This window comes from Nerophis ophidion, linkage group LG01 (assembly GCF_033978795.1).
Source record: "Nerophis ophidion isolate RoL-2023_Sa linkage group LG01, RoL_Noph_v1.0, whole genome shotgun sequence".
In the NCBI taxonomy this organism is placed as follows: Eukaryota; Metazoa; Chordata; class Actinopteri; order Syngnathiformes; family Syngnathidae; genus Nerophis; species Nerophis ophidion.
Window position 1 is genome coordinate 35740032 of NC_084611.1, and position 27636 is coordinate 35767667.

At 41.1% G+C, this 27636-nt stretch overlaps 1 protein-coding gene and 1 non-coding gene across 4 annotated transcripts in view; both read right to left on the reverse strand.

The window, feature by feature from the left end:
- Positions 1–1126: 1126 nt before the first annotated feature.
- On the reverse strand, positions 1127–1198 carry trnag-ucc (transfer RNA glycine (anticodon UCC)). The gene has a single exon. It is a non-coding gene; the product is annotated as a tRNA-Gly (tRNA).
- Positions 1199–1840: 642 nt separating this feature from the next.
- golm1 (golgi membrane protein 1) overlaps positions 1841–27636 on the reverse strand; it is a 33385-nt gene continuing 7589 nt past the window's right edge. For 2 of the 3 annotated variants that reach the window (XM_061901751.1, XM_061901743.1), the window contains exons 5-11: positions 22490–22592; positions 14996–15116; positions 14777–14921; positions 11779–11958; positions 11557–11715; positions 5850–5948; positions 1841–2868 (exon numbers count right to left, since the gene is read on the reverse strand). In XM_061901751.1, coding sequence (XP_061757735.1) covers positions 5851–5948; positions 11557–11715; positions 11779–11958; positions 14777–14921; positions 14996–15116; positions 22490–22592 — 806 coding nt within the window. In that variant the 3' untranslated portion in view covers positions 1841–2868; position 5850. Of the gene's footprint in view, positions 2869–5849; positions 5949–10906; positions 11117–11556; positions 11716–11778; positions 11959–14776; positions 14922–14995; positions 15117–22489; positions 22593–27636 lie in introns of those variants that run through there. The other variant, XM_061901760.1, reaches the window with a different exon arrangement.

Genomic DNA, 27636 nt, shown 5'->3' on the forward strand with positions numbered 1-27636 from the left:
AATGCCAACATTTTTTTTTTTTTAATTTACAGTAATATGCTGTAAAGAACACTGTGGGGCGGTATAGCTCGGTTGGTAGAGCGGCCGTGCCAGCAACTTGAGGGTTGCAGGTTTGATCCCCGCTTCCACCATCCTAGTCACTGCCGTTGTGTCTTTGGGCAAGACACTTTACCCACCTGCTCCCAGTGCCACCCACACTGGTTAAAATGTAACTTAGATATTGGGTTTCACTATGTAAAGCGCTTTGAGTCACTAGAGAAAGAGCCCTATGTAAATATAATTCACTTCACTGTAAATTGTATTGTCGTTTGTATTCCTTTGATGGGTAGTTTGATGTAAAATCATAAGTCAAGCAGATATTTAAGTAACATTGTTTTTGTAAAGTATAATAATATACTGTAATTTTTGTTGCAATATTGGATACTATTAAAGTTTAAAAGGCATGCAATTTCAAGCAGTACATATATTTTTTCGGTCAAAATGAAAAAAAGTCCATTAAATTTTGTGAGAAAATATGAAGTACTTTAATGACACGTATCATTTCCAGATAAAATGATGTCGCGGACCACTGTGGAAATTGTAATAACACAGCTAAATGTGGAAAAATGCAAAATAGTGTTGTCAACTAATTTTGTCTTTATATCCACTTAAAACATGTGGCAAACAGATTTCAGCGGGTTTATCAACACCTCTTGTCAGGTTCAAACACTGATGACATCTATTAAACGAGACAAGAAGCAAGGAATTAAAGAGTTTGACACCTGTGATTTAGATGATCGGAAATCCTTCCAAACTAATATTACACTTTAAGGTTGGAGTCTGATCATGACCAGACATTGATATCAACACCAATATCGATCCCTTGTGGTGGAAAAATGTAACGGTCGTAACTTCTTTTCTTTCACAGGCTGCCATCTTCCTGAAATGTTTGGTAGTGGGTCGGGGCGTTGGCAAGAGTGTCCGCCCTGAGTTGATTGACTGATTGATTGATTGAAACTTTTATCAGTAGATTGCACAGTACAGTACATATTCCGTACAATTGACCACTAAATGGTAACACCCGAATACGTTTTTCAACTTGTTTAAGTTGGGGTCCACGTAAATCAATTCATGGTAAAAATACTGTTGCCTTGGCCGGAAATCGAACCCGGGTCAACTGCTTGGAAGGCAGCTATGCTCACCACTATACCACCAACGCCTACCAAATACCATAAAAATGGGACCCATTACCTCCCTGCTTGACACTCAACATCAATGGTTGGAATTTGGGGTTAAATCAACAAAAATGAATCCCGAACACGGCCCCTGCTGCTGCTCACTGCTCGCCTCCCCTCCCGTGGGGTGTAACAAGGGCATGGGTCAAATGCAGAGGGTAATTTCACCACACCTAGTGTGTGTGACTATCAGTGGTACTTCAACTTTTTTTTAACCCTGCTAGCAGCTTTAATTGTACACATCTTTCTGCAAGTAATTAATGACAGCAGCCGCCTTCCACAACGTAACTATTAAAAACTTTGACTTGTCCAGTGTGTACCCCGCCTACCCAAAAGCAGTTGAGATAGGCTGCAGCCTCCCCCCGACCCCGAAATGGAAAAGTGGTACAAAAATGGAAGGATGGAAAATAAGACAGGGGACCAATCCACAAAGTCAAGGAAATTGTAATAACACAGCTGAATGTGGAAAAATGCAAAATAGTGTTGTCAACCAATTTTTTCTTTATATCCACCTAAAACATGTGGCAAACATATTTCAGCGGGTTTGTCAACACTTCTTGTCAGGTTCAAACACTGATGACATCTATTAAACGAGACAAGAAGCAAGGAATTAAAGACAGACAGAATTACATTTGGCTCAACTTGAAGAGAAACGTCCGGGCTGTACTCTTGTACAGTCTCCAGTACGTTCTGGCGAAAGATTGTATGCCACCTCTTTTTATTTGGACTTTCCCTGTTTACATAACAACAGCTGTTTCTCAAGGAATGGGGGGTATGTAAACAGCCATTGTTTTCGGTCACATTAACACAAAAGGAAAAGATGACTTGGACTGGTCCTGGATAGAGCTTGGATCAAAATAGATAACCCCCTTCCGTCTCCTCCCATCGTACACAGCGGAATTTTACAAACCTTTTGGCTTGGTACAACCTTTGGCTTGGCTTTGGCTTGGTACAACAAAGACAGCTATTCACTGTGAATTTTTGGGGTAATTTACATACATTTTTTCTGACACCACTTTTTATTTTTTTATTTCAATAAAGCCTTTTTTTGTTCAGCAGGTCAATATCTGTTCTAAGGTTCTCAAGGAGTTGGAGCTTATAAGAAGAACCTGGTGCAAAGAGGACAAAAGAAGGCATTCTTTTAGTTCCAGTTCATCTGATTTTCTCCTGGCACACATTGTCTTTAAAATGCATTGTCTATGATCTTCTGTTACCCAAGTTAAAGATGGAGCAACAGCAATACCGTTGCAATAATGCCTACCTAGTGAGTGCACATATGAAAGAAACATTCTAAAACCACAAATGAGTGGTGTGGACAATCAAGACAACCAGCAGACATGTTGTGCAATGTACTCCGACCATCATGCAGGCAGCCTTAGGTATGTACAGCAGTACAGTAAATGATACTACACAGCACTTGCCTGTATCGCCATAATTGGAAAGCTCCAATGTTCCCTGCATAAAATGAATCCCATGTGTTTGAAAAAAAAAAAAAAAAAAAGGAGTGCACATCCATCCCTCAATTTTAGCAGCTAAATCACGTGACAGGACTTTAGAAAAAAAAAAAGAAGAACATGTGTTATTTCCCTGTGATTCTTCATTGGAGAGTCAAAACAGGCGGCACTTCCTTAAATGTGTTTCTTCAAGAGAAGCCCTGCAGGAATACAAAAAAATCTTTATAGGACAGATAAATACCGTATTTTGCGGATTATAAGTCGCTCCGGAGTATAAATCCTTTTTTTTTTTTTCTTTGTCATGAAAAAGGGGACGTTTTTGTCATGAAAAATGTGTGCTTGGTGCACTAATTGTAAGTGTATATTGTGTTTTTATGTTGATTTAATTAAAAAAAAAAAAATTTTTTTTTTTTTTTTTTTTTTTTAAAAGAAAAATTAATAAAAAATTATTCTCCGGCCCGGTACCAATCGAGCCACGGCCCGGTGGTTGGGGACCACTGCGTTATAGGACGCATAAATAACCAACTGAGGAAGTGCCTGGTATGTAAACATAACATATTATGGTCAGATTCATTCAAATAACTATAACATAGGGCTGGGCGATATATCGATATATCGCGGATTTGTCTCTGTTCGATATAAATAAAATAAATAAATAAATGGGCTGTACTTGTATAGCGCTTTTCTACCTTCAAGGTACTCAAAGCGCTTTGACACTACTTCCACATTTACCCATTCACACACTGATGGAGGAAGCTGCCATGCAAGGCGCCAACCAGCACCCATCAGGAGCAAGGGTGAAGTGTCTTGCTCAGGACACAACGGACGTGACAAGGTTGATTCTAGGTGGGATTTGAACCAGTGACCCTCGGGTTGCGCACGGCCACTCTCCCACAGCGCCACGCCGTCCCTATAGAAAATGACAATATTGTGATATTCAAGTATACGTTCTCACGCAGTTGCTTTTAGCTGCGGGCATTACACTAGGCTATTCCCACTCTTTCTTGTCTCTCCTTCTCACAGAGAGATAAAACAAGCGCACCTTCTTACATACGTCACATACTGTTGCGGGTCCAACATCACACGCCCTCCCGCAGCAGAGAGGTAGCAGCATGGTTAACGTTAGCTGTGATGCTAGCGGAGTGGTGTGAGTGGTAATACGAGAGAGAGAAGGTGCGAATCTGGTAACAAATGAAGGAAGAATGAATTCCCGAGAAAAAACAGCACAGAGTCCATCGTCTGGCGGTGGTTTGGCTTCATGCGGGAAGATGTCGAACAAGTATGCGGCAAAAGCGTTGCTACAAAAAGTAGCAGCACTGCTAATTTGTTGCATCATTTGAAAAGTCACCCGCTAGAGAATGCATGTCAACATCTCCGTTCGGTGCCACACCCACAAAATGCGGAAGCATTTCCAGATCAACACCGTATGAAAAAATAGTCAACAACAGAAGGAGATAACGTCCACAGGAACCTACCACATAGTGAAGGACATACACTATTTGATTTCTTAATATGCAGCTCACTTTTGTTTGACACCTATTGAAATATATTGTGTGACATCATGCGCAATAGTGCACTGTGTTTGCTTTAAACTATTGTAGTGGCGTTCTGTACAAAAAGTCCACTTTAATTTAGTGTTGTTTTGATATGTCATCTTAGTGACATCATGCACAAAAGTGCAATGATAGCTTGTTTTAAAATGTCTCTGACAATCTTGCAGAATCTGTCACTTTCTGCTCAGAGTGATTAATGAAGAATCCTTTCGAGCAGTAATGCTATAGACGGTTATACTTCCGGTTCAAAGCACGAAAGAGGAAGTGTATTTTTAACCCGCAGCACCTGCAGGGGGCAAAACTCTTCCAAAAGATGGCTCTATAGCACAAACAATAACACGCTCTTTCAGCGTCCGTCTGTGTTTTATGAAAACTATTTGTGGAATACAAAACATTATGGCCGTTAGCAAAGAAAAATCCATAAATTAGGCGCAGAGTTCAAAAGCTTTGAAAAAAATAGTAGTATATATATATATATATATATATATATATATATATACTATATATACACACACACACGTATGTGATCATGTACTCATTTATATATATATATATATATATATATGTATATATATATATATATATATATATATATATAAATATATATATATATATATATGAATATATATATTTATATATATATATATATGTATATGTATATATATATACATATGATCATGTACTCATTTATATATATATGTATATATATATATACATATACACACATACATATGATCATGTACTCATTTATATATATGTATACACGCACACACATATATAGATACATACATATATATATATATATATATATATATATATATATATATATATATGTGTGTGTGTGTAGCCTATACATATATATGTGTACATAATAAATAAATAGAATGGGTATATGATAAATATAAAAGGATATTAAAAGTATGTGAAAGTTTGAGTGCTACTTTGTTTACGTCTGTGAGTTTTGCAATAAATCAGACATATCAAGCAGATAATATGCTCCAAACATAAGTGTTTTGTATATTTACCCTCATGCTTTGTAATTATTTGAAATGGGTATAATATCACATTTTTAATGGTGCTACGACGTTTTTTGATAATATTTACAAAGTTCAGAGAGCAGGTTGTGTTGTGTGTGTTGACTTTTTGTGTCGGTTGCATTTTTTGGTTGCACCATGATCAGGGAAGGTTGTCTGTATTGGGTCACAAAAGTGAATGCTGGGCTGTGTTCACTTTAAACCACAATTCCTGTTGATTGAACTGGATTTTCACGTTGTCCGCATGAATGCGGCAATGTTGCAGCATTATGATTGCCAGATATTTAAGCATAAATTTGAATATAAACCATGGGCCAGATTCCTTATTATACACATCACGTCTCGCGGGCCAAATTAAAACCATTGGCGGGCCATAGTTTGGACACCCTTGTGTTAGACGATTGCATGTACACATATTATTTTTTTTAGGATGGCCACAGTTTGACCCTCGTACAGATCATTTGTCTTATTATTTACAATGTTGAAAATTGTATGTTTTGCGCCGTAGAGGTTCCGCTGTAGTTTTTTATGGCTGCTCAGTCGAAGTAGGCTAACAAATAAAGAGAACTACAATAAAAGTATCAAAATGTTGACCTTAGACTTGAGCAAGTTCAGCTTCTTTGTCTGCCTCAAACTCGCCCTCGTTGTCGTCATCGCCGTTATAATCAGCCAGCTCCTCCTCCATCACCTTGTCTGGAAGACAGGAGGAGAGACTCTGGTTAGTTGTCACACTCCTTATGTCTCACCACCAGAGGACGCTGTCTCTTGAATGGTGGCACAGAAATATGGAACTGGAGCTCACCTACATAGTGTTCTCTAGATTAAGACAGCTGAACTGTAAGGTGAAAAGACGTTTTGTGTTTTCATTTAAAATTGTAAATATTCAGTTTCTCAGTGTTTGTCTTCTAGAGTTTGACACAAATCATTTATAACAAAACAAAACAAGTATAATGTCAGCTCGCTAATTAGTTTGACAAGATTGTTAATTTGATGCATATACTCATTACCAATCAATCAACCAATGTTTACTTATATAGCCCTAAATCACTAGTGTCTCAAAGGGCTGCACAAACCACAACACGAACCACTACGACATCCTCGGTAGGCCCACATAAGGGCAAGGAAAACTCACACCCAGTGGGACGTCGGTGACAATGACCAAGTGGGACGTCGGTGACAGTGATGACTATGACAACCTTGGAGAGGAGGAAAGCAATGGATGTCGAGTGAAAGTTCAATCCATAATGGATCCAACACAGTCGCGAGAGTCCAGTTCTAAGCGGATCCAACACAGCAGCAAGAGTCCCGTTCACAGCGGAGCCAGCAGGAAAATATCCCAAGCGGAGGCGGATCAGCAGCGCAGAGATGTCCCCAGCCGATACACAGGCAAGCAGTACATGGCCACCGGATCGGACCGGACCCCCTCCACAAGGTTCTGCGTTTCACCTGTAGATGTGATGTGTATTAATGTTTCAGGGCAAATCACTCTACGGAGACAGCCCTCGCAAAAATGACTAATGATCTATTGCTAACGATGGATTCTGATGCGTCATCTATGTTGCTGCTCCTCGATCTTAGCGCTGCTTTCGATACCGTCGATCATAATATTTTATTAGAACGAATCAAAACACGAATTGGTATGTCAGACTTAGCCCTGTCTTGGTTTAACTCTTTTCTTACTGACAGGGTGCAGTGCGTCTCCCATAACAATGTGACCTCGGACTACGTTAAGGTAACGTGTGGAGTTCCCCAGGGTTCGGTCCTTGGCCCTGCACTCTTCAGAGTCTACATGCTGCCGCTAAGTGACATCATACGCAAATACGGTGTTAGCTTTCACTGTTATGCTGATGACACCCAACTCTACATGCCCCTTAAGCTGACCAACACGCCGGATTGTAGTCAGCTGGAGGCGTGTCTTAATGAAATTAAACAATGGATGTCCGCTAACATTTTGCAACTCAACGCCAAAAAAAAGGAAATGCTGATTATCGGTCCTGCTAGACACCAACCTTTATTTAATAATACAACTCTAACATTTGACAACCAAACAATTACACAAGGCGACACGGTAAAGAATCTGGGTATTATCTTCGACCCAACTCTCTCCTTTGAGTCACACATTAAAAGCGTTACTAAAACGGCCTCCTTTCATCTCCGTAATATCGCTAAAATTCACTCTATTTTGTCCACTAAAGACGCCGAGATCATTATCCATGCGTTTGTAACGTCTCGCCTCGACTACTGTAACGTATTATTTTCGGGTCTCCCCATGTCTAACATTAAACGATTACAGTTGGTACAAAATGCGGCTGCTAGACTTTTGACAAGAACAAGAAAGTTTGATCACATTACGCCTGTACTGGCTCACCTGCACTGGCTTCCTGTGCACTTAAGATGTGACTTTAAGGTTTTACTACTTACGTATAAAATACTACACGGTCTAGCTCCATCCTATCTTGCCGATTGTATTGTACCATATGTCCCGGCAAGAAATCTGCGTTCAAAGGACTCCGGCTTATTAGTGATTCCCAAAGCCCAAAAAAAGTCTGCGGGCTATAGAGCGTTTTCCGTTCGGGCTCCAGTACTCTGGTTCGAGATGCCACCTCAGTAGAAGCATTTAAATCTCACCTTAAAACTCATTTGTATACTTTAGCCTTTAAATAGACTCCCTTTTTAGACCAGTTGATCTGCCGTTTCTTTTCTTTTTCTCCTAAGTACCACTCTCCCTTGTGGAGGGGGTCCGGTCCGATCCGGTGGCCATACACATCACATCTACAGGTGAAACGCAGAACATTAAAATATCGTGCAAAGGTTATTTTATTCCTGCAATTAAATCTACATAGTGAAACTATGGGAATCAGCACCTCCAAGTCCGAGTTCATGGTTCTCGCCCGGAAAAGGGTGGAGTGCCATCTCCGGGCTGGGGGAGGAGATCTTTCCCCAAGTGGAGGAGCTCAAGTACCTCGGAGTCTTGTTCACGAGTGAGGGAAGAGTGGATAGTGAGATCGGTGCGGCGTCTTCAGTAATGCGGACGCTGTACCGATCCGTTGTGGTGAAGGAGCTGAGCCGGAAGGCAAAGCTCTTAATTTACCGCTTGATCGACGTTCCCATCCTCACCTATGGTCATGAGCTTTGGGTAATGACCGAAAGGACAAGATCACGGGTACTGTTAGTATATTTGTTTCTAAGTTATCACAAAATCTTTGTGTTGAGTGCCTGGCGAGAAGCAAAAACATGTCTTTGCACCTACCGAGAAGAAGGCTTGTAAAACTCTACTGTGTAGGATGGAAAGCCACATGAAGGTGTTCTGTTTCTTTTATGTATTGTAATCAACAGAAAGATATTGTCGTGACCAAAGAACTACAAATCGGAGAGGAAGTAGGGCCTGACTACACTCCAAGCACCGCTTTTTTGAACTATTTTACGAACTTCTTTTTTTAACTGTTTTGTAATCAAAGGCGATGGCTGTTTACGACCCTGTCCCTTTGGAAGCAGCTTTTGCCATGTGGTCAGGGAAGGTCCAAATAAAAGAAGGAGGCGTGCAATCTTTAGGCAGAGCGTGATGACACTGTACAAGGGTACAGATGTACCATTTCTCCTCACTGAGATAAATTACATTCTGTCTCTGTTTGATTCTTTGATTCTTGTCCTGTTTAATTGATGTCATCAGTGTTTGAACCTGAACCAGGTACAAGCGGCCGAAATGAGCTTTCTCCGCCGGGTGGCGGGGCTCTCCCTTAGAGAAAGGGCGAGAGGCTCTGTCATCCGGGAGGGGCTCAAAGTAAAGCCACTGCTCCTCCACATAGAGAGGAGCCAGATGAGGTGGTTCGGGCATCTGGTCAGGATGCCACCCGAACGCCTCCCTAGGGAGGTGTTTCGGAGAAGAAGGCCACGGGGAAGACCCAGGACACGTTGGGAAGACTATGTCTCCAGGCTGGCCTGGTAACGCCTCGGGATCTCCCGGGAGGAGCTGGACGAAATGTCGGGGGAGAGGGAAGTCTAGGCTTCCCTGCTTAGACTGCAGCCCTTGCGACCCGACCTCGGATAAGCGGAAGAAGATGGATGGATGGATAGTGAAACTAATACATGACATAGGCTCATAACATGCAACTTAAGATATTTCAAGACTTATTTAGATATCATTATGGCTTCCAGCTTATGAAAACCTCGAATTGGAAAATCCGGTGTCTTTAAAATTCTAAGAAATAAAAGGATTGGCATATAAGACTTTGGCATGCAATTAGTTAATAGTTAGTTTCACATTTGAAGTTGAATTGCTGACATGAAGGGACTTTTACAAAATATTCTAATGTTTTCAGTTTCACCTTTGCTGAGGGCCTTGGCAGGCTGGCCTAAAGATGAACTTCCCATTCATGCGCCGTCCTTATTTCGTGTTAGTATGCATTACTGTAAGTTATGTCTGTGTCAACTTGTCAATGCAATTAAAATTTTAAATTCAGTTTGGGTTTTTTTTCAGAGATTTTCTTACCATTATATGAAAACCATCCCCGTCATAAATACGTCATTTCTCTTTGTTGCAATGAGAGGGACACATATTTGAACACAGAGTTAACTTTAGAGCCAAAAGTTTTGTACTGGTGCTTGAAAAAATAAAGTTTGAACCTGAAAAATAAAGTGTTGACGTTCAAAATAGGTTAAATATATTTATGTTTCACTATGGTAATTATTCTTGCTATAGTCTTTATCTTTCACTTTCAAATATTTTGATATTTGAGCTTCCGTTTTTTTCCCCCAGATTCAAATCTTATTTTTGCATGGATGTTATTTGTTTCAGATCTTTCTTCTTCCGATTCAATTTGTTTCCCCCCCGAGATTCAGACTTTTAGCCCGAACATGGCATTATGACTGACCGTACGAGGCTTCCCCTACCATGATGCCTTCAGGGAGTGTATGAAATAAAACAATTCAATTCCACACTTAATGTGGGTTAAAGTGTAACTCAGTGGCCTAGTGGTTAGAGTGTCTGCCCTGAGATCGGTAGGTTGGGAGTTCAAACCCCAGCCGAGTCATACCAAAGACTATAAAAATGGGACTCATTACCTCCCTGCTTGGCACTCAGCATCAAGGGTTGGAATTGGGGGTTAAAAACCACAAATGATTCCTGGGCACGGCACCGCTGCTGCCCACTGGTCCCCTCACCTCCCAGGGGGTGAACAAGGGAATGGGTCAAATGCAGAGGACAAATTTCGCCACACCTAGTGTGTGTGTGACAATCATTGGTACTTTAACTTAACACCTCACCCTCCACCATAATATAATTGTAAAAACTATACAGCTAAAAGTTCACAGTTTCTAATGGCATTGCCTTTCATTATGTTTCCCTTTTCCACATTATTTAGACATACACCATATTTGTGTACAATTAGACCAGGTCAAATCAATGTCCTTGTATTTCTTTATTATAAGCTTGTTAAGTTGATTATTTGTGTCTATGTGAATTTGATTGTCTCCCAGCTGCCTGGGAGTGGCAGTACATGGCGCAAATACGAGAAAAATAGAATAAAGAATGGGAGAAGAGATGCTCAGTACGCAGATGTTTTCATTTGGCAGGCTAAAACTGATCATTTAAATGAGATCAAATGAGACAATACCAATTAATGAGGAAAAATAGTAGGCCTTCAAGTCGCATATCATTCCCATTGAGAAACAGTTTTTATTTTGTATTCCTTTTGTTTGTGTGTTTTGGTTTTATAAACAATACCTAAGTAATAAATAGCATCACAGTACATTCCCGGATGGCAAAAACTTTGGGGACACGCCCCCTATCCTTATTGCTAAGCTGTCGGTTATGATGCCATTCCCCTCTCAGGTGATGGCACGCAAAATTCGAGGCCAAAAGTCTGAAAAATAAACCAGATTTTAATCTGAAGACAAAAGATCTGAAAGGGGAAAAAAACATTTAAACTGTAAAACAAGTATGATTTGAACATGACAAAAAATCTCAAATATCATTATGTAATGAAATGAAGATTCATCTTTAATTTTTCTACCGCTTGTACCTTTTGGGGTTGCTGGAGCCTATCTCAGCTGCATTCAGGCGGAAGGCGGGGTACACCTCATCACAGGGCCAACACAGATAGACAACATTCACACTCACATTCACACACTAGGGCCAATTTAGTGAACGATTTAATAAAAATAGTTACCAAAGTCAGTTTTAGTTGTATATTCAACCTGAAAAAAGTACACTTATTCTTATTTTGAATACACAGATGCATTTTTCAAAATTTAACACTTAGGGTTAGAGTTAAGGTTTCAGCACTATTGCGTCATACTGCACCTATAGCTTTATCCCGTATGGGCTGCTCTTGTTTCTCCAAATCCACGCCGCCAGCCACCTGCTCCTCCTGGTCGTAATCGTCTGTCTCGTCTCCTCTATGACCGGCAGCGTCCTCTTTCCCCGGGCCCATCAGCATGCCTTCCATTCCCGGGTCTGCTTCTAGAAGACAGCACTGGGCTCGCCACAAGGAATGTTCCAGCGAAGATGTTTGCTAATGGCTACCTTCTGTGTGGGCGTCGATCACCTCCATCTCAGTCTGATTCTTGGCCAACGCTTTACTTGTCTGACCTTTCTCCGTCACCAGGGCTCCCTCTGCTGGCTGGTGCTGCTTGACGGCCGTGGTGTCTTTTGTGGTGTCCGACAGGGTGATGTCCTTAGCAGGGGGCGTGTCCAATACATTGTCTGAGAGGAAACAAATGAGCCAAGTAAAACTGTTACTGTGTGTTCCATCTGTACTGGGAAGTCAGAAATTCTGAGTTCCTTGTCGGAAGTTGTAATTTGAATGCAACTCGAGGTGGAATTTCTGACCCGAAAAGTCGGAGCATTCCCATCAACCCTAAGTTGGTTCAAATGTAAACAACAACATAAGCTCTGGTGGAATCCATTATTAGCACATCTAATTAGTTTTTGTCGCACTAAAACAGCCATTTATGATGTATTGTTGGACGTGAATATATGTTTTTTGCCAATATCCGATATTCCGATATTGTCCAACCCTTAATTACCGATTCCGGTATCAACCGATACCGATACATACAGTCGTGGAATTAACCCATTATTATGCCTATTTTTGTTGTGATGCTCCGCTGGATGCATTAAACAATAACAAGGTTTCTCAAAATAAATCAATTCAAGTTATGGAAAAAAAAGCCAACATGGCACTGCCATATTTATTATTGAAGTCACAAGGTGCATTATTTTTTTAACATGCCTCAAAACAGCAGCTTGGAATTTGGGACATGCTCTCCCTGAGAGAGCGTGAGGAGGTTGAGGTGGGCGGGGTTGGCGGGGGGGGGGGGGGGGAGGGGGGTTAGGGAGCAGCAGGGGGTGTATATTGTAGCGTCTCGGGAGAGTTAGTGCTGCAAGGGGTTTCGGGTATTTGTTCTGTTGTGTTTATGTTGTGTTACGGTGCCGATGTTCTCCCAAAATGTGTTTGTTATTCTTGTTTGGTGTGGGTTCATAGTGTGGCGCATATTTGTAACAGTGTTAAATATGTTTATACGGCCACCCTCAGTGTGACCAGTATGGCTGTTGACCAAGTATGCTGTGCATTCACTTGTGTGTGTGAAAAGCCATAGATATTCTGTGATTGGGCCATTATTTCTAGTATTTCTTATGGTACAATATCATAAGTGTATTTGAGTACATTCACAAGTACTACTGTAATGCTTGATGTGGAGAAAGTAAACTAACGTTGCGTTCCATTTACCTCAGAAATTGGAAGTTTAAGTTGGGAATGATGTCACAGCCCATTTTACGAGGTCAGGAATCAGGATGGCCACATCCACGAAAGATATTTTTGCGCTTGCCTTGTCGGAATGTTAACAAATATGCACTTTTTCTAAAACCTTCAAACATGGTGGATGAAGAGGAAACCGAGACGCTATTGCCAGTGATGTACTTAAGAACCAGCACGAAAACCACATTCGAATATCCGGCGTAGCCTCCTCTCCATTACACCTGAATAGACCTTACCCGTCTATGTCTCCTTAACGCTCAGGCAAATCATATTGTCTAAAAATGCATTTTCCGATTGATAAAGTGACATCATGTATATATATATATATATATATATATATATATATATATATATATATATATATATATATATATATATATATATATATATATATATATATATATATATATATATATATATATATATATTAGGGCTGGGCAATGATTAAGAATTTTAATCGAAGTTAATCGCACTATTTCTCTGATTAATCGCGATTAACTGCATTGTATACGCAAAGCCCAATAATGAATTCAAAAGTAGTGTGTAGTGCACCTTTATTGGAATATTCTCCCACATGAACAAAAGCGCCAAAACATTTGTTGTGCAAACACAATTTAAATCAGTCTTTGTTAAACAGTAGCAGTTAAATAGCATATTTTATGAAAATCAACTCAAAAAATGTCAATACAAACATTTAAGCTTATTACTACCACTGCCAGGGTATTTAAGTTATCCTGTTTGTTATGGAAAATAAATATCATCTACATACAAATCTCTGAGCCACAATCATAACATCTGAACAGGCAATTTCTGAGGTAACAGCAGAAACATTTTTTTATCAGGGATCTTATGTTTAAAAACACTATATTATAGGTAGTGGGCTGTTTTAGGGAATTTTTGATCAAATTATCCGTAGTAGCAATATTAATAATGTTGTGTTTATTCTGCGTAGTGCACTTAAAATAATTATGACCATATCTAGGAATTGATATGATGGGAATTTTCCGATTGTTTGCTTGGTGCTTTGATAAACTGAACGCATCATATACATGGTACTATATTGTGATGTTCTGAGCCAGGGAATAAAAGAACTACCCTACCCAGCATGCAACAGGAGTGACGAGCATGCGCGGTAGCCCGGTATAGGTTGTGTCGCCATGACGGCATCTTGTATGTTGTGATATGCACGCTCTGAAAGCAAACGTTAAGAACTCAGCCAACACTCCTTGTCTGCATTATTCCTAAATAGACAGACAACACATATACTCCGCTGCTTCACAGGCCACTGGATGTAGCCGGCAAAGTATTCCCATGCTAGCTAGCCGGTCTAGCAAGCACGCGTCATTCAGTCCAAAACGGCCCGATCCATCCACATTCAGAATTGTCTGGCGGTCGTAAGTGATCCTGGAGTGACCACGCTGTAAGCCAGCCATGAAATTTGCAGAATTGTCCGGTATTTTTGCCAAATGTTCCATCTTTACCAAGAGCCCCTCGACACCGAAGCCCATCCGGGCGACGCCATCTTGTTAAGAAAAGGCGTTAACAAAATAAAAGCATGTAAACAACCAACGCAAATGTGCGATAAAATAATTGTCGGCGTTAATAGATTGATGAGTTAACTCGTAATTAACGCATTAATTTGCCCACCCCTAATATATATATATATATATATACACACACACACATGCAAAAAAATGTAACCGGTTGCGACCCCCCGAGTCAAAAAGTTTGGAGACCCCTGTTCTACACCATGTACTTTACCTTCCTTGAAGATCTCATTGGTCTGTAGTGAAGGAAGTTCATTTCCTTTAGTCACAGAGGGACTGGACATGTCGCTCGCATTGGTCACTGTCTTAATCGTCACCGCCGCTCCCTCCTCTTTTACGCCGCCATTTTCAGCCTTCTCCTGTCGACGTTAACAGTCTTAAACAGCCGCTTGGCGTCTTCTATAACGACAGGTTTGGATTTGATTGTTGTTACCTGTGGGACAGCAGGGAGGAGGAGCAGCTTCTTCATCTTCTTCTGAACTTCCATTTTGGCAGCCTCCACTCTCTCATCACATAACTCCCTCTGAGAGAGGACCTGCGAGTTACAATGTGTCCTACACAAACACACAAGTAAGGATATGTTAGTGTGTGAGTGAGACAAGTACCGTGGGGCAAAAAAGTATTTAGTCAGCCACCGATTGTGCAAGTTCTCCCGCTTAAAATGATGTCAGAGGTCTGTAATTTTCCCCATAGGTACACTTCAACTGTGAGAGACAGAATGTGAAAAAAAAATCCAGAAATTCACATTGTAGGGATTTTAAAGAATTTATTTGTAAATTATGGTGGAAAATAAGTATTTGGTCACTTCAAACAAGGAAGATCTCTGGCTTTCAGAGACCTGTAACTTCTTCTTTAAGAAGCTCTTCTGCCCTCCACTTGTTACCTGTATTAATGGCACTTGTTTGAACTCGTTATATGTACAAAAGACACCTGTCCACAGCCTCAAACAGTCAGACTCCAAACTCCACTATGGCCAAGACCAAAGAGCTGTCAAAGGACACCAGGAAAAGAATTGTAGACCTGCACCAGACTGGGAAGAGTGAATCTACAATAGGCAAGCAGCTTGGTGTGAAAAAATCAACTCTACCGCCCAATGGCAAAACCTAGTAACTCACTTCTCGCTGATTTTGAGAAAACAAAGGAAAACCAATTTATCTTGATGCTGTCTTACAAAGATCTACAAAGTCATCAAACGTATCGATGTTTTCTTGAGCTTTCATTTTTTTGCCGATTGAGCCATTGATTGAATCTGCTCTCATGAACGTGTGCCCTTTCTCCAGATATTTTATTACAATCTCGGGTGGGCCCCATTCTGCGTTTGCACATTGGGCAAGAGCCGTGTACAGCGTCCAGTTTTTATTTTGACCTCCACAGTTATCTGCCCAAAAGAGTATGCAAGGGGAAGAATCAAGAACAATACATTTAATGAAGGTGCTTGCAACGTCCTGGGCCAATCTTCCAAATATCCCCTCGTGCCATAATATCACATAATCAGGTTGACCGTCGGCCCCCATTCGTGCAAATGTCTCATTAAAAACAATAAGGCGACTGACAAAGAAGCTCCGATTGGTCCCTTGAGATACTAGGTTATTCTGTTGTATCTACGCCGTTATGTGGTAGTTGCTAGGTCCTGCCCTGCGCGTAACAGCTTACTTACGGAACAAATTACAATATCGCATACACTAATGTAAAGCATATCACCTAGGAACTCCAAAATTATTATCAGCTCAGTTTTGACCAAAATTGAGTTACTGGGTTTTGCCTTTGGACGGGAGAACTGTGGGAGCAATTATCAGAAAATGGAAGACATACAAGACCACTGATAATCTCCCTCGATCTGGGGCTCCACGCAAGATCTCATCCCATGGGGTCAAAATGACCCTGAGAATGGTGAGCAAAAATCCCAGAACCACACGGGGGGACCTGGTAAATGGCCTGCAGAGAGCTGGCACCAAAGTAACAAAGCTTACCTTTAGTAACACACTACGTCGACAGGGAATCAAATCCTGCAGTGCCAGATGTGTCCCCCTGCTTAAGCCAGTGCATGTCCAGGCCCGTCTGAAGTTTGCCAGAGAGCTCATGGATGATACAGCAGAGGATCGGGAGAATGTCATGTGGTCAGATGAAAAAAAAATACAACTTTTTGGTATAAACTCAACTCGTTGTGTTTAGAGGAAGAACAATACTGAGTTGCATCCCAAGAACACCATACCTACTGTGAAGCATGGGGTGGAAAAAATCAGGCTTTGGGCTGTTTTTCTGCTAAGGGGACAGGACGAATGAACCGTGTTAAGGAAAGAATGAATGGGGCCATGTATCGTGAGATTTTGTGCCAAAACCTCCTTCCATTAGTGAGAGCTTTGAAAATGAAACGTGGCTGGGTCTTCCAGCATGACAATGATCCCAAACACACCGCCCGGGCAACGAAGGAGTGGCTCCGTAAGAAGCATTTGAAAGTCCTGGAGTGGCCTAGCCAGTCTCCAGACCTCAACCCCATAGAAAATCTGTGGAGGGAGTTGAAAGTCCGTGTTGCTCGGCAACAGCCCCAAAACATCACTGCTCTCGAGAAGATCTGCATAGAGGAATGGGCCAAAATACCAGCTACTGTGTGTGCAAACCTGGTAAAGACCTATAGTAATCGTTTGACCTCTGTTATTGCCAACAAAGGTTATATTACAATGTATTGAGTTGAATTTTTGTTGTTGACCAAATGCTGATTTTCCACCATAATTTACAAATACATTCTTTAAAATTCCTATAATGTGAATTCCTGGATTTTTTTTTTCACATTCTGTCTCTCACAGTTGAAGTGTACCTATGATGAAAATTACAGACCTCTGTCATCATTTTAAGTAGGAGAATTTGCACAATTGGTGGCTGACTAAATACTTTTTTGCCCGACTGTACACCCCCAGAAATGTGTGTGGGGGGAAGGCAAGTATACACTAAGGGGGTGTGTGTGGGGGGAAGACAAGTATACTCCTCGGGGGTGTGTGTGGGAGGAAGACAAGTATCCCCCCCAGGGATGTGTGTGGGGGGCAGACAAGTATAACCCTGGAGGGGTGTGGGGTAAAACAAGTATAGCCGCCCGCCCGGGGGTGTGTCGGGGGAAGACAAGAATAACCCCGAGGGTGTGTGCGGGGGGAAGGGAAGTATACCCCCGGAGGTGTGTGTGGGGGTGAAGACAAGAAAACCCCCGGGGGTGTGTGTGGGAAGAATGTGGGGAGGAAAAATAAGCATGCCCCCGGGGTGTGTGGGAGGAAAACAAGTTTAACCCCGGAGGTTTGTGGGGGGAAGACAAGTATACCCCTGGGGGTGTGTGTGGGAGGAAGACAAGTATACACTAAGGCAGGGGTCACCATCGCGGTGCCCGCGGGCATCAGGTCGCCCATATGGACCAGATGAGTCGCCCGCTGGCCTGTTCTAAAAATAGCTCAAATAGCAGCACTTACCAGTGAGCTACCTCTTTTTTTTAAATTGTATTTATTTACTAGCAAGCTGGTCTCGCTGTGCTCTACATTTTTAATTCTAAGCGAGACAAAACTCAAATAGAATTTAAAAATCCAAGAAAATATTTTAAAAACTTGGTCTTCACTTGTTTAAATACATTCATTTATTTTTTTACTTTGCTTCTTATAACTTTCACAAAGACAATTTTAGAGAAAAAATATAACCTTAAATATTATTTTATGATTTTTAAACACATATACCTTTTTACCTTTTAAATTCCTTCCTCTTCTTTCCTGACAATTTAAATCAAGGTTCAATTAAATGTATTTTTTTTTATTGTAAAGAATAATAAACACATTTTAATTTAATTCTTCATTTTAGCTTCTGTTTTTTTGACGAAGACTATTTGTGAAATATTTCTTCAAACTTATTATGATTAAGATTCAAAAATAATATTCTGGCAAATCTAGAAAATCTGTAGAATCAAATTTAAGTCTTATTTCAAGGTCTTTATAATTTCTTTAAAAAAAAAATTGTTCTGGAAAATCTAGAAGAAATAATGATTTGTCTTTGTTAGAAATATAGCTTGGTCCAATTTGTTATATATTTTAACAAAATGCGGATTGGATTTTAACCAATTTAAAACATGTCATGAAAATTCTAAAATAATCTTAATCAGGAAAAATTGCTAGCAAGCTGGTCTCGCTTTGGTTGACATTTTTAATTCTATTTGAGTTTTGTACTCAAATAGAATTTGAAAATGAAAGAAAATATTTTAAAGACTTGGTCTTCACTTGTTTAAATAAATTCATTAATTTTTTTACTTCGCTTCTTATAATTTTCACAAAGACAATTTTAGAGAAAAAATACAACCTTAAAAATGATTTGGGGATTTTAAACAAATATACCTTTTTACCTTTTAAATTCCTTCCTCTTCTTTCCTGAAAATTTAAATCAGTATTTTTTTTTTTTATTGTAAAGAATAATAAATACATTTTAATTTAATTCTTCATTTTAGCTTCTGTTTTTTCAATGAAGAATATTTGTGAAATATTTCTTCAAACTTATTATGATTAAAATTCAAAAAAATATTCTGGCAAATCTAGAAAATCTGTAAAATCAAATTTAAATCTTATTTCAAAGTTGATTTTAAGCTATTCAAAACATGTCATCAAAATTTTAAATTAATCTTAATCAAAAAAATTACCAATGATGTTCCATAAATTATTTTTTTTATTTTTTTCGGTTGAATTTTGAATTGAAGATAAACTATGTTTCAAAATTTAATTTTAATTTTTTTCGTGTTTTCTCCTCTTTTAAACCGTTCAATTAAGTGTTTTTTCATCATTTATTTTCTACAAAAAACCTTCTGTAAAAGGAAAACAAATGTACGACGGAATGACAGACAGATATACCCTTTTTTTTATATATATATAGATTTATTTATTAAAGGTAAATTGAGCAAATTGGCTATTTCTGGCAATTTATTTAAGTGTGTATTTATTTAATCAGTACCCAAGAAGTAGCTCTTGGTTTCAAAAAGGTTGGTGACCCCTGCACTAAGGGGTTGGGTGTCGGAGGGAAGACAAGTATACTCCGCGGGAGTGTGTGTGGGGGGAAGACAAGTATACTCCGCGGGAGTGTGTGTGTGGGTGGGGGGGGGGGGGGGGGGGGGGAAACAAGTATGCCCTCTGGGGGTGGGCTGTGTGTGGGGGGGAAAACAAGTATACCCTCTGGGTTGTGTGTGGCAAAGACAAGTATACACCCTGGGGGGGTATGTGGGGCGAAGACAAGTATACCCCCTGGGGGGAAGACAAATATACCCACCCGGGGGTATGTGTGGGGGGAGGACAAGTATACACTAAGGGTGTGTGTGTGGGGGGAAGACAAGTATATCCCCGGGGGTCTGTGTGGGGGGGGAAGACGACTGTGTGTGTGGGGGTAAAACAAGTAAACCACCGGGGTTTTGTGTGGGGGGAAGACAAGTATACGCCCCCCGGGGTGTGTGTGGGGGGAAGACAGGTATACCCTCCGGGGGTGTGTGTGGAGGGAAGACAAGTATACACTAAGGGGGTGTGTGTGGGGATAAGACAAGCATACCCCTGGGGCGTCTGTGTGGGGGGGAGACAAGTATATCCCCCGGGGGGTGTGTGTGGGAGGAAGACAACTGTGTGTGTGTGGGGGGGGGGACACAAGTAAACCACCGGGGATGTGTGTGGGGGGAGGACAAGTATACCCCCTGGGGGTGTGTGTGGGGGAAAGACAAGTATACCCTCCGGGGGGGTATGAGGGGAAGACACATATACACTAAGGGGGGGTGTAGGGGGAAGACAAGGATACCCCCAGGGAATTGTGTGGGGGGAAGACAAGTAAACCACCGGGGTTTTTGTGTGGGGGGAAGACATGTATACGCCCCCAGGGTGTGTGTGGGGAAGACAAGTATACACTAAGGGTGTGTGTATGTGGGGAAAAACAAGTAAGCCCCCGGGGGTGTGTGTGGGGGAGAAGACAAGTATACACTAAGGGGGTGTGTGGGGGAAAGACAAGGATACCCCCAGGAGATTGTGTGGGGGGCAGACAAGTAAACCACCGGGGTTTTTTTGTGGGGGGAAGACATGTATACGCCCCCGGGGTGTGTGCTGGGAAGACAAGTATACACTAAGGGTGTGTGTGTGGGTGGGGGGGGGAACAAGTGGGTATGTGGGGGGGCAGACAGGTATAACCTCCGGGGGTGTGTGTGGGGGGAAGACAAGTATACACTAAGGGAGTGTGTGTGGGGGAAAAACAGGTATCCCCCCGGGGCTTTGCGTGGTGGGAAGACAAGGATACCCCCAGGGGTGTGTGTGTGTGTGGGGAAGACAAGTATACCTCCGGGGGTGTGTGCGGGAAGAAGACAAGTATACTCTTTGGGGGCTTGTGTGAGGAAGACAAGTATATACTAAGGGGTGTGTGTGGTGGGAAGACAAGTATACATCCGGGGGGGGGTTTGTGGGGGGAAGACACGTATACTCTTTGGGGTTGTGTGTGGGGCAGACAAGTATACACTAAAGGGGTGTGTGTGGGGGGAAAAAAACAAATATACCCTCCGGGGGTGTGTGTGGGGAAGACCAGTATACCCTTGGGGGTGTGTGCGGGGGGAAGACAAGTATACCTCCAGGGGTGTGTGTGAGGAGAAGACAAGTATACCTCCGGGGGTGTGTGTGAGGGGAAGACAAGTATACCCTCCGGGGGTATGTGTGGTAGGAAGACAAGTATACCCTCCGGGTGTGTGTGTGAGGAAAACTTTTATTTATTTATTTTTATTTTTTATTAAATCAACATAAAAAACAGAAGACACACTTACAATTAGTGCACCAACCCCCAAAAAGCCCTCCCTCCCCCATTCACACTCATTCAAACAAAAGGGTTGTTGGTTTGTGCAACTCTTTGAGACACTAGTGATTTACGGCTACATAAATGAACATTTATTGATTGATTGATTATTTCCGTTAATCATCAATATAGAACAATACAGTGTGCAAGGGATGCGGTCCGTGATTGTGTGTGCTGCTGATCCACTAACATCTTTGTTAATCACTATTTTCTGTGTAATTGTTTTTAGTTTGTTTTACTTTCTTTTTCCTTCAATAATTTTTTATTTATTTATTTTATTTTTTTAAAAAGGACCATCAATGAAGGAGTTTGGATGTTTATTTAAGGGTTTTGTGGCAGAATTGCAAGGCTCCCATAGGCTCCATTGTAAGCGGACTTTTGATTGCGTTTATTTAATATTTAGAATGCGTTAAAAAAAATAACACATCAATCATCATGTCTTTCATGATTGTAAATAATAGGCAAAAGTGCAGTTCCCCTTTAACTTGTCAGCATCATTCACTGTTGTGTCCCATGAACTAACTTTTGTGGCCACAAGGTTTTGCCAAAAACAAATTACCACTCCACTTCAATTTAAAGACAGCATACGTCCATTTCAGACAGTAAATCATAAATAAGTTAATGTTTTTCATACTTACCATTGTTTTCTGTTTGAGTAATTTCTCTTGATCAAACCTTTTCTAATATGATTCCACACTACAAAATAACAAAAGTATGTACTATTATTTGTGCTGATATCATATTGGAATAATTGGCCATTACTCAAGCTCCGATATCGGAGACATCCTTAGTATGCATGCGTATCACGAATGTAATCAATATGGTTAATAACATTCAGACTTTAACAAGTAAGTCTTGATTTAAACAATGTTTGTTATTTTGTTGGTAGTTTGTAGTGGTGCACATCTGTAATGCACATTTCTGGTAGCTACATAGAGTAACCAAAATATTAGAAACCACTCTTAATAGGCAGCATTGCATGCCACCCTAAAAAACTACAGGCGCAGAGAACAAGGTTATGCAAAAAATAAATAAATCAATAAACTCGAGAATAAAATGAACTGTGTTGCTCTATGGTAGACTGTGTGTTGGAGATGGTCCTTACATATCGTAAGTGAGTTTGTTGTTGAGGGTGTTGATGTTCCCTTGGCAACCCTGCAACTCCTTCTGAAGCTTCCCCACGTCGTCATTCATCTGATTTAACTGTCCTGCAAACACAAATTACAAAACTGTTAAGACAACAAACCAGTGGCGTTTTTATCTTCAATCAATGATCAATCAATGTTTATTTATATAGCCCTAAATCACAAGTATCTCAAAGGGCTGCACAAGCCACAACGACATCCTAGGTTCAGATCCCACATCAGGGCAAGGAAAAACTCGACCCAGTGGGATGACAATGAGAAAATTTGGAGCAGCCACATTTTGTACCAACTGTAATATTTTAAATCTAGACATAGGGAGACCCGAAAATAATACTTTTATTTTATACGTATATTATTATTATATTTTTTATTGTATACGTTTAGCGTCCGGGAAACCAAAGTCTTTGGGTTCCGCGGGGAGTATAGTTGCAAAGCTAAAAACTTAAAGGATCTGACGGAAGGGCACCACCAGGAGTGGAGCCTGCGGCTTAATTTGACCCAACACGGGGAACCTTACCTGGCCCGGACACGGAAAGGATTGACAGATTGATGGCTCTTTCTTGATTAATCGAGATGAGACATAACGAACGCATGAATAATGATCTCAGCGTCGCTACTGGACAAAATGGAACAAATGTTTGCGATATCACAGAGATGAAAAAAAGGCTGTTTTAGTAACACTCTTGATGTGTGACTCAAACGAGAGAGTTGGGTCGAAGATAATACCCAGATTCTTTACCGAGTCGCCTTGTGTAATTGTTTGGTTGTTAAATGTTAAGGTGGTATTAATAAATAGGTGTCGGTGTCTAGCAGGACCGATAATCAGCATTTCCATTTTCTTAGCGTTGAGTTGCTTGAAGGAACAAGTACGAAAAATGGGACACCGACCACGTACCAAACCACCTACGGACTGGTGTCATTAGTGGTCCGCCAGTTGAATAACCCTTGTATAGACTAGCTAGCTGACTAGTTAGCCTCGACGCCAGCAAGACGTTCCATAGGAGGCTCGTCGTCACAAATACGTTGGGGTTGGTTGTCACATACACACGACATAACATACAGGCCTAAATGTCTCCCCTTTATGCCATGCGCTTTCCTCATTTTGTGTGAAGATGCATTAAAGTGTCTATTTGCAACTTCTTCACAGTAACATTTTTCAAAGCAAAAAAAAAGAAAATCACCGGCTAACTTACGTTACAACTAGTGGTTTAACACAGTGGTCCCCAACCTTTTTGTAGCTGCGGACCGGTCAATGCTTGATAATTTGTCCCTCGGCCCGAGGGTTTTTTTTTTTTGGTGGGGGGGGGGCATGAAAAAGGGAGTTTTTTCGGGTTGGTGCACTAATTGTAAGTGTATCTTATGTTGATTTAATTAAAAAAAATAAATAAATAAATAAAAATAAAAAAAATTCATAAAAAATTCTTCTGCGGCCCGGTACCAATCGAGCCCGGTGGTTGGGGACCACTGGTTTAACAGAACACATTTGTTTGAAAAGTGTCTATATTTTTCACAATTACAAAGTTTATTTAGTAACAAATCTTACCGGCCCGAATAAAATGATTGGGGTTTACAACAAACAATTTGCAGTCATGATGTTGTTGTTATGATAGTTGATACATTCAATGACAGCTAACACTAGCTATCCAAATTCCTATTATTAGCTGACAAAACCTAAAACTACTGCGCGTTCCCTTGTTACGTACGTACGTAATTGCGTCATTACATATGTACGAGGATGTACTGTGTAAAATACTTTGGAAAGTTGTAGGGACGGCGTGGCACAGTGGAAGAGTGGCCGTGCGCAACCCGAGGGTCCCTGGTTCAAATCCCACCTAGTACCAACCTTGTCACGTCCGTTGTGTCCTGAGCAAGACATTCACCCTTGCTCCTGATGGGTGCTGGTTGGCGCCTTGCATGGCAGCTTCCTCCATCAGTGTGTGAATGTGTGTGTGAATGGGTAAATGTGGAAGTAGTGTCAAAGCGCTTTGAGTACCTTGAAGGTAGAAAAGCGCTATACAAGTAGAACCCATTTAAAGTTGGCGTCCTCTGGGCCAGTGTTTTTCAACCACTGTGTAGTGTGCCGTGAGATACAGTCTGGTTTGCCATGGGAGATTATGTAATTTTACCTATTTGGGTTAAATATATTCTTTGCAAACCAGTAATAATAATCTGCAAATGTGTCATTGTTGAGTGTCGGTGCTGTCTATAAAGCTCGGCAGAGTAACCGTGTAATACTCTTCCATATCAGTAGGTGGCAGCAAGTAGCTAATTTCTTTGTAGATGTCGGGAACATGGTTTGTCGTGATCACAACATGCAGAAGCCAGTGTGAAGGTAAAATTGTTTCTAACACTTAAACTAAAAATAAACAAAAGGCGAGTGCCAATAGATTTCGCTAAAAAAAAGGAATTGAAGCTTAGGGATGGCTATGCAGGACCAAACTAAAAGTGAACTGGCTGCAAAGTAAACAAAAACAGAATGCTGGACGACAGCAAAGACTTACAGCGTGTGGAGCAGACGGCGTTCACAAAGTACATCCGCACATGACATGACAATCAACAATGTCCCCACAAAGAGGGAAAGCGTCACCACAACTTAAATAGTCTTGATTGCGAAAACTAAGCAGGTGTGGGGAAAAGCGTTCAAAGAAGACATGAAACTGCTACAGTTTTGTGTTCCATCTGTACTGGGAAGTCAGAAAAGTGCCTTGGCTCAGAAAAGGTTGAAAAACACTGTTCCTGGCATCTGTGTAACTGTTGCAAACAGCCCATTTAAGTTATGGATCTGTCAACTTGTAAAATTTGAATTGCATTCTCAATTAGTTCAACGTTTTGTCTGTTTCTACGATGTTTACCATGCAACTAACATCGTGACAGCCAACCCCGCCATTCGTCACAGTGTTTTTGATAATCATTTTACCTCTTTGAGAACAACAAGGGATATACATTTCAAGCCAACACTTAAGACTTCAATTGAATCTAGGAATAATTCTTGAATAAGTCACATGAATAAGCGTGACAACTAATCCCGTTCCACCCTGCATTGATTTTTAGCACAAAATACACACACACACGCATGCACACATTGATTGATTGATTGATTGATTGACACAAGAGATGATCACTGTAAATTGTTGTTCGGTACCTGTGATAATGAATCAAAAATGATTCCCTTATAAAAATGATAATACAAATTTAACTTTTTGTCAGACTTGTCATGGTTTGTGTGCTTATTTGTTGCTTGGTAGAAGTGAAAGTAATTTCACCCAAAGCCAATAAAAAAAATAAATGTGTCAATTCACGCGCTGAAATCTGTTTCTTTGACCAATTGGGGGCTAAGGCTCGATTGCCTCATTCAGCACAGAAAGGAGAAGGGAGAGTTAGTCAAAAACCACACATGGAGAAGAGCAAATCAGGCCAAAAATGCATATAGCTATTCAGGGCTACAAAATTATGACCAAAATGATAATATCGGTTATTTTTTTATCAATATTGAAATCAAGATTTTTATTACAATTATTAATTACAAGTTTTTATTTTGTTAGGTAAAACATAGCGTTTCCCACACTTTGGCAATATACTTTTGGTAATGAGGTCCCGGAGGTAAAGGAGTAGCGAAATTAAACAATGGATGTCCGCTAACTTTTTGCAACTCAACGCTGAGAAAACGGAAATGCTGATTATCGGTCCTGCTAGACACCGACACCGACACCTACTCACTAATACCACCTTAACTTTTGACAACCAAACAATTACACAAGGCGACTCAGTAAAGAATCTGGGTATTATCTTCGACCTAACTCTCTCGTTTGAGTCAAACATCAAGAGTGTTACTAAAACGGCCTTCTTTCATCTCCGTAACATCACTAAAATGTGTTCCATTTTGTCCACTCGCGACGCTGAGATCATTATTCATGCATTCGTTAAGTCTCGTCTCGATTACTGTAACGCATTATTTTCGGGTCTCCCTATGTCTAGTATTAAAAGATTACAGTTGGTACAAAATGCGGCTGCTAGACTTTTGACAAGAACAAGAAAGTTTGATCATATTACACCTATACTGGCTCACCTGCACTGGCTTTCTGTGCACTTAAGACGTGACTTTAAGGTTTTACTACTTACATATAAAATACTACACGGTCTAGCTCCATCCTATCTTGCTGATTGTATTGTGCCATATGTCCCAGCACGAAATCTGAGTTAAAAAAAACTCTGGCTTATTAGTGATTCCCAGAGCCCCAAAAAAATCTGCGGGCTGCCCTCCCGCAAACAGTTAGAGATGCTACCTGAGTAGAAGCATTTAAGTCCCATCTTAAAACTCATTTGTATACTCTAGCCTTTAAATAGACCCCCCATTTAGACCAGTGTATCTGCCGTTTTTCATTTCTGGTCTGCCCCCCTCTCCCCCATTGGGGGGTGGGGGGAGGGGACAGGTTCGGTGGCCACGGTGGAAGTGGTGTCCAAAGTCGGGACCCGGGGTGGACAGCTCGCTTGTACTTCGGTTGGGGACGTCTCTGCGCTGCTGACCTGTCTCAGCTCGGGTTGGTCTCCTGCTGGCCCCACTATGGAGTGGACTCTCACCATTATGCTAGATCCACTATGGACTGGACTCTCACAATTATGTTAGATCATACTTGCCAACCCTCCCATATTTTCCGGGAGACTCCCGAAATTCAGTGCCCCTCCCGAAAACCTCCCGGAAGAAATTTTCTCCCGAAATTCAGCTGGAGCTGGAGGCCACGCCCCCTCCAGCTCAAACAAGCACAGTTCGAAGCTTGAAAGGGAGGATTGCAGGCGGATCTGACGGCATTTAAAGTAATTTTTAAAAACGACTGCTAATCCTCCTCCTTTTTGACCGGACGACCGCGGAGAATTAAAGTAGGAAAACTCCGGAGGCAGAAGTTCATTAAGAGGGGCGGACTCACCGGCTCTCAGCCATGTTTCCGTCACACAGAGGAAGTCACGTCCGCGGGAAGTGAAAAATCCTTCAGGATAAACGTTTTGTTTGTCAAAGATCTTGCGTTCACAAGACCAAATCTGGCGGGGGCCAGCACGTCCAAGGGCTCAGCTAATCCAGGTGGGGCCCGACACACAGCCCGCAGGTGGCGGG